The sequence below is a fragment of the Triticum aestivum genome, chromosome 1A, assembly GCF_018294505.1.
Source record: "Triticum aestivum cultivar Chinese Spring chromosome 1A, IWGSC CS RefSeq v2.1, whole genome shotgun sequence".
NCBI classification, from domain to species: Eukaryota; Viridiplantae; Streptophyta; class Magnoliopsida; order Poales; family Poaceae; genus Triticum; species Triticum aestivum.
In genome coordinates this window covers 581,506,548-581,513,643 of record NC_057794.1, presented here as the reverse complement: position 1 = coordinate 581,513,643, position 7,096 = coordinate 581,506,548, and the positions used below count along the sequence as shown (strand labels likewise).

General features: G+C 43.3%; 1 protein-coding gene across 1 annotated transcript; it reads left to right on the top strand.

Annotated features, from left to right (window-relative positions):
- The first annotated feature begins 917 nt into the window (after window positions 1–917).
- Window positions 918–4,158, top strand: LOC123182520 (ADP-ribosylation factor-like protein 2). The gene is made up of 6 exons (XM_044595123.1): window positions 918–1,187; window positions 2,432–2,497; window positions 2,671–2,781; window positions 3,140–3,302; window positions 3,519–3,599; window positions 3,832–4,158. Exons 2-6 carry the CDS (start codon window positions 2,433–2,435, stop codon window positions 3,967–3,969), a joined length of 558 nt encoding a protein of 185 aa, XP_044451058.1. The 5' UTR covers window positions 918–1,187; window position 2,432; the 3' UTR covers window positions 3,970–4,158.
- The last annotated feature ends 2,938 nt before the right edge of the window (window positions 4,159–7,096 follow it).

The following is a 7,096-nucleotide window of genomic DNA, read 5'->3' as shown; positions in this document are numbered from 1 at the left end:
GCCAACCGTTGACTTTTGGAAAAAAAATTCAAAAATTCAAAAAGAATCGGAAATTCAAACAGGTTCACGAGTTCAAACAAAGTTACTGGATTTGGAATTTTTTTGCAGAATTCTAAAAGTAAATAAATTCAAAAAGAGTTCATAGATTTTTCAAAAAAATCATCAATTTTGATTAAAAAATTCATAATTTTTTAAAAAGTACATAAATTTTTAAAAAAAACTCACGAACTTGGGAAAAATGCATAAATTTTCATTGATTTCAAAAAAGGTCCACAAATTTTAAAAAAGTTTGCCAATTGTAAAAATAGTTCGTCAATTTGCAAAAGATCACAGATTCAAACAAACTTCATCAATTTGAAAAATGTTCACATGTTTCAAAAAAAAACTTTCACGAATTTTATTAAAAAATAAAAAAATGCACATTTAGAAAAAGAAACAATAAAATTAGGAAAAGGAAATAAATAGAAAAAAACCACCAGCAAACTAAAAACACAAAAAGGAAAAACCAGTCGAAAGGTTCTAGAAGGCTCGCAAAAATGACTGGAATCTTCTAAAAGCTTCCCCGATTGATGTAAAAAGCCGTTCATAAATAGAAAAACAACGACTTTATATGAGCCGGCCCTAACCCATTAGACTGGAGGGGTGTGCGCCAGAAGCCGAATCGTATATACATAAGAGAAACAAGACGTTATCTCCATTAACTTATTTATTATCTCAACATACATGCATGAAAAAAAATCCGCTAAGCTATTCAGCCATTCATATGAAAATGTTTTATGTAATTATTATTCTACTTATAGTTAATAAATATTGATACAATTATACATACTCATCAAATATAATAAGACATGTATTTATTTTCAGCAACCAATTGGCCTACAGCTTAAAAAAAACCTACTCAACCCTCAAAAAAAAAAAAAAAAAACTACTCATGCACAAGAGGCACCCGTACTCGAAAGAAAAAAGGCCACCCGTGCGGCCGTGCTCTCCCGCAGGGCGGCAGTCTTGCTCTGTCCGTGTCGATTCCCCTATGCTCCTCTAGGCGTTCCGATCTGCCGCTTGCCTCGCACCCTCGCCGTCGCCAGGCGCCACCGCGCCAGTCGGGAGTCGGCAGCAGGCCGGCGTGCCCAGCCGTGCAGTCCGCTCAGGCCGTCAGCCGCCCTGATTTGTCAGGAGACCGGAGGCAGGTACGGTCCCATTTCAGTAAATGAGAACCATTTTCTGCTGCTTTAATTTCAGTCATACCTGATAGTGCCCAATTGCCCATAATATAAGTGAATCAAGGACCATTCCGCGTGCCAAATGGACTGGACAAAGTTCAAACTCAAATAGTCAGAAGAATGGATCCCTTATGATTTATATCTGTAGAATGCTCTTTAGAATAGGCAGCTCAGTTAAATCTGCATCTTCTGATGGATATGATACAATGTTTCCAGTTTGAGATAGTACCTCATTCTTAAGCTCATCTAGCAATGTTGTTAGTCTTTCCCTGGTTTTCCGCCGGATCTTATCTCAGCACGTACAAGTGATCGGAGAGCATCCAAGTACTCCTTGCGTTAGTGCTTAGATACATCCATTTGAGTGACAAGTAATTTGGCACCGAGGGAGTACACCTGAAGGCATGAGAAATTATTCATTGTCTGGGTCCTCAGTCCACCCTCTCCATTCCCCATTTCTGTAACAAAGATTAATGATACATCATTTCCATGTTAAACAAACACTGTTTGAAATATCTGAATATGTTGGACCTGTAGGCTACAATCTGAATATAATCCAGTTTCATGTTCAGAAACATGCAAACTGTCTACATGAGGATTTTAGCATGTATGTAAGACCATATCGATCTATTTCTATGTGCTATTGGTAATTTAATTAGAACGTTCACATGTAATATCTGTTGTCAGCTTTTTTAGGAGGTGGACCACCCTGTTTTAGAAATTAAAATCCTAGATCCACCATTGCTTCTGGTGGGTAAGCTGAAATTGACTGATATGGGACAGTGGCGTAGCAGTATATGAATGTACAGATCTTAGATTTATACTTGGTGAAAGCAGAGGCAGTGGCAAGAATTGTTTTCTTAGTACAACCCTGAAATTCTGAGCTGAACATCGCTTCACAGTGGCGTGCCATGCTTTCCAATCTACCTCCGGCTCATGTCTTCTGAGATCAGACCTTGCTTTGAATTTAAGTGAGATACACAAACCATGCCTGAATCTTCACCGATTATCAAAATTATGACCCTGCATCATCACCAATTCCTAGCACAGTTTGTTATTCTGTCTGTGTGATACTTACGTAAACATTGGGGGTTCCTAGCAACCTGACTGAGTGTCTCTAACTGCATTAGAATTTCACAAGTATTTTTCATGTGTGGCTGTATTCCCCGTCTTTATCTTACTTTATACTGATTCCTCTGCTGGGCCACCTCCAGAATGGGTCTCCTCAGCATCATCAGAAAAATCAAGCGCAAGGAAAAGGAGATGCGGATTCTCATGGTGTAAGTTTACTGCTCCATTCCTTTCGCCTAATTATTTTACCCCAGAATCCTCCTATCCCAACGCACAACTGTTCTTGGTTCTTTCGTTGATATGTATGCTTCTGGACTTTCAAGGTTTGTGTCATTCAGTTCTTTGTTCTTGTTGGTTTAACTCACCGATGTCAAATTTACAGTGGCCTGGACAACTCGGGTAAGACGACAATTGTGCTCAAGATAAATGGGGAGGATACTGGTGTCATCAGCCCTACTCTTGGTTTTAATATCAAGACCATCCAGTACCAAAAGTATGTAGTGCATTCATTGCTTATTTGTTAAGTTAATTTTTCCATAACAAGAAACATTGCTTCCCGTTAAATATGTTATATTCATCTGTTATGTTTTCATCCTACTACGAGGCAAGCGGCATGGGTGGTTGTACTTTTACCATTGAAAGTAGGCAATGCGATTACTAATCTGCATTTATCTGAAAGAGTACTAAATCACATCGGTTAAAATACTACATACTTTGGCCGAAATTTTGGCAGCTGCTTGATGCCCATCACTCATGACTCATGGTGGTCGAAAACTCAAAGTGCATCGAGTACATTCATGGGGAACAGCAGAACAAATTGACAAGAATTGATAATGGGGTGATTGTGGCAGGTACTCGCTGAACATATGGGATGTCGGGGGTCAGAAGACCATCCGTTCGTATTGGAGGAACTACTTCGAGCAGACTGACGGTCTAGTTTGGGTGGTCGATAGTTCTGATGTTCGAAGGCTTGATGATTGCCGTACTGAGCTCCACAATCTTTTGAAAGAAGAGGTAAACCTCCTAGTGAATACAACTGATCATCTGCTTTAACGTAATTGCTCTGAAGTTTTTGCTTTGAGTAACTTTGCAGAAAACTAGCAAAACAGAATGTTTACTGTTAGCATAAGAAAATTCTCGGGACTGCAAATTTGATTACCTAGCATCTTTGTGCTTAGTTTATATATTATTGTTCAACTATTCGGATGATCCTTGAATTGTTGATTACAGAGACTGGCTGGATCATCGCTACTAGTTTTCGCAAATAAGCAAGACATTCAGGGCGCTCTGAAGCCTGACGAAATTGCCAAGGTAAAGCATACTAGTCCAGGAGCATGTATTATTCATACTGGCATACGTTGGTCAATCTTCCTACTTGGAGTCACATCATCTGTATATCTTCGTTTTAAGGAATAGTCGAAAACTAATCCCACTATCCCAGCAAGCATAGCTCCAAGATGATTTTAGTTATTTTGACCGACTCAGACTCAAGTTTAGCAGTGTCTAGAAGTTTGATGATAACAGATTTGAGTTTTGGATTCAGGTTCTGAATCTTGAAGTGATGAACAAGGACCGGCACTGGAAGATCGTTGGCTGCAGCGCCTACACCAGCGACGGCCTGCTCCAGGGCTTCGACTGGCTTGTCCAGGACATCGCCTCCCGCATCTATGTCCTCGACTGAAACAGCAACCAAAGTCTGCCGATTTAGCCACATACGCTACTGTTGTTGGTTACACAGCCATAGGCTTTGGCTCGCTCGTAATATGTACTGTAATCTGATCAGGTTTGAACCAAACCATGGATGGCATTAAGTTTTGCACTTTCCTTGTGCTCTTTGTGTAATGTAACCGGCAGGATCAGTTACGATAGATGTGTACAGCGTTGCTTGGTTTGCAGCAAGTTTTACGTCTTCCTTCTAAAGATGCATGCACAGAACATTAGAATCACTTCAGAAAAGACAGAAAATGCGCAACCAGGAGGGAAAAGATATTTTGCAGCTATAACTTTTGCAGATCAACTGGTATCTGGTTTGCAGCAAGTTTGATGTGAAAAACTTTGATGAATTTGCAGCAAGTTTTGCATCTTCAAGATATGCGTGTGTGGGAGGACCGCCCCTGAGGTCTTAGCTGAGCTCAAGGTCTGCATATGTCCAGCTTAAGCTCCAGAGCATTATTTGGTTTCTGTAATTTTTACATGTATGCCTGCCTGTTTGGGTCATCTTAACAATCCCTGCAGCAGTGAGGTTTTTCTGTGTTCTAAAGTTTGTTACCAACCCTCTCTTAGGTGATGTGGTATTGTGATCAGTGGTAAAATCCAAATCGTGGAACAACTGCTGTTTTTTGAATGACAATAGTGGTCTTCCTCGATGGTTTACAAGTTTTATATTGAAACTGAATTCTGTTCCTTTGGCTTTTGACATTTTTTTTCCATTCGATCCAAAATTGGGGTATTTACTTTTTTGACATAACTGGGGTATTTACTTTCTTTAGTTTAGCCCTGATTCGGTGCGTTCCATTCTACTCCCTCCGTTCCAAAATAGATGACCCAACTTTATACTAATTTTGTATTAAAGTTAGTACAAAGTTGAGTCATCTATTTTGGAACGGAGGGAGTATGACTTAATCAGAAAAATCATATTACTAGAAAGCTTTGATACAATGTTCTCCTTTCTATCTCTGTATGTAATGGTTTTGAACTTTCCTTATCATCCTGCTTCTCTTTCCAGAGGCATTATGCAAATAGGCCGATTGTTGAACTTGAGACTGCAGCGGAGGCTCTTGTTTGATGTTATGTAAATTTTCTCTTTCAGCTCGAAATATGGTTTCCCCCCATAGTTTGCTATATCTATATAGAAACATTAGAATACTGACTAGTATTTGCAAAGACCTGACGCTAATCTACACTTGCCATTATTACACGATATAACTTATCGTACTTTGGTTCTCTGTTTGTTTATCTGAAGACAACTGAATTGTCTCAAAGAGATATAATGCAAGTTTCATTCTAAACATTGTCTTGAGGAGCATGGCGATATCCTCGTTCTCGATCTGGACATAGAAGCATAGCAGCTCTCGTGCCCGCTCCTCGTGGCCGATCCTCAGCCTCCGACCATGTCCCAGCGGTTGGCTCATGGCAGCAGCCTTGCCACGGAGGTTCACCCTCTTGAGCCACCGGTCTGTCAGGATCAGGTCATCGACGTCCTCGGCGCCAATCACCACCTGCACTCCTTCACCGGCTACGTGACGCTCCGTCTTCACGATCTTTTCGGGTAAGACGAAGTGGGTTAGTAACAGAGTATTATCAGATCACTGCATTAATCAGTGGCAACTGCGTCTGATGAGTGGCAGTTGCAACCGATCACTGCTATGATCTGAACATAGCACTAGCCAAGTGCAACTGTCACTAATCAGTGGTAGTCGACAATCATCAGTGTTATGATCTAAACATAGCACTGCATGGTTGGCAACTGCCACTAATCAGTGGCAATTCCAAATTAGGCAACATTCAGTCACATTGTTTCTACTATCTATGTGAGGAAACACAATGGTCCTACAACATACATGAACAGTCTAACAACACCAATCTAGCATCAATCTAGTTACCAACACCAGTCTATCATCAACACCCGAGGAGCACTAATGTAACAATCTAAGAGGATGACATGCTTATGCAACAATTTTGCATCCACACCTAAGGCAGGTGCCATCTACACTATCAGCCAACAACAATCAATTGGAATTGAATCGACTCGATTGCAGTCGAATCGATTGAAATCGAATCCAATCCTAGTACTCACTAAGCAGAAACCATAAACTACATCTATGAGCAAGGGGGGGGGGGGGGGGGGAGGTGGAACTTATTGGAGCAGTTGCCATTTGGAGTGTACGCCGGTCGTGGGGCAAACCCTGGCGGAAACGCGGGGACGCCCGAAGAGGATGCCCGGCCATGCCCAGGGCCATCGCTGATGCGCCGGTGCTCCTAGTGACGCGCGAGGTAGATGAAGAGGGCGTCGTCGTCCATGGCCCTGCTGTGCTCAACATAGAAAACCCCGAGCGAGGGTAAAAAAACCTTTGGCCACTGGGGTTCCCAACAGCGGCGCACCCGATGGGGTCCCCTCCGGCGGTGCATTCGAACCCAGGACCAGCAGGCCCGGATACGGCAGTGGAGCCGGAGCGGCCGACACTGCATTGGCCGGAGGACGCGGCCTGGTGCGGAAGGGAGACGGTGCGCATATGGCCACCATCAGGTCAATGGTTGTTGGCGAGGACGGCCACCCACCGGTCTTGGATTGGGCTACTGCCCGCGATGATGGGGGTGAGAGGGGCGCGGCGGCGGGCATGCCATCAGAGGAGAGCACGAAGGGGCGGTGAGGAAAGTGAGAGAGAGCGGTGTGAATGGGAACTGGAGAGAGGGATGTGAGTTATGAGATGTCTCGTCCGTCTCCCGCGCTCCTTGATCCGTGCAGTGAAGGGGCACGCATGGCTCGAGCGAGCCTGGCTCGTCAAGAACCGCCGATTCTACCGTTCCCTCATGAACAGGTTCAGGGGTGCTTTATGTTTCGTACGGTCCGAGAAGCAGATGCATGCCAGTCAACTCTCCCTTCATGTAGCATTGTTGCATAAATTACGGTCATCGCTTAGACCATCTCCAACCGTTCGGCCCCCCAGGAAGCTAAAAAAGGGCGGTCTGAGGGCGAACCGTCACTTGGTCGGCCCCCTGGGGGCGACCTAGCGCCCAGTCACACCCCCATGCGTCGCCCCCAGGACGCAAAAAATTCGAACTTGGTCGTTCCCGCTCACAAAAGACGC

What these genes read in the sequence shown, in the direction of transcription:
- LOC123182520 (XM_044595123.1), top strand. Translation starts at nt 2,433, where the DNA reads ATGGGTCTCCTCAGCATCATCAGAAAAATCAAGCGCAAGGAAAAGGAG. An exon ending in GAGATGCGGATTCTCATGGT is followed by an intron (nt 2,498 to 2,670) that starts GTAAGTTTACTG and finishes TCAAATTTACAG; the next exon opens with TGGCCTGGACAACTCGGGTA. An exon ending in AAGACCATCCAGTACCAAAA is followed by an intron (nt 2,782 to 3,139) that starts GTATGTAGTGCA and finishes TGATTGTGGCAG; the next exon opens with GTACTCGCTGAACATATGGG.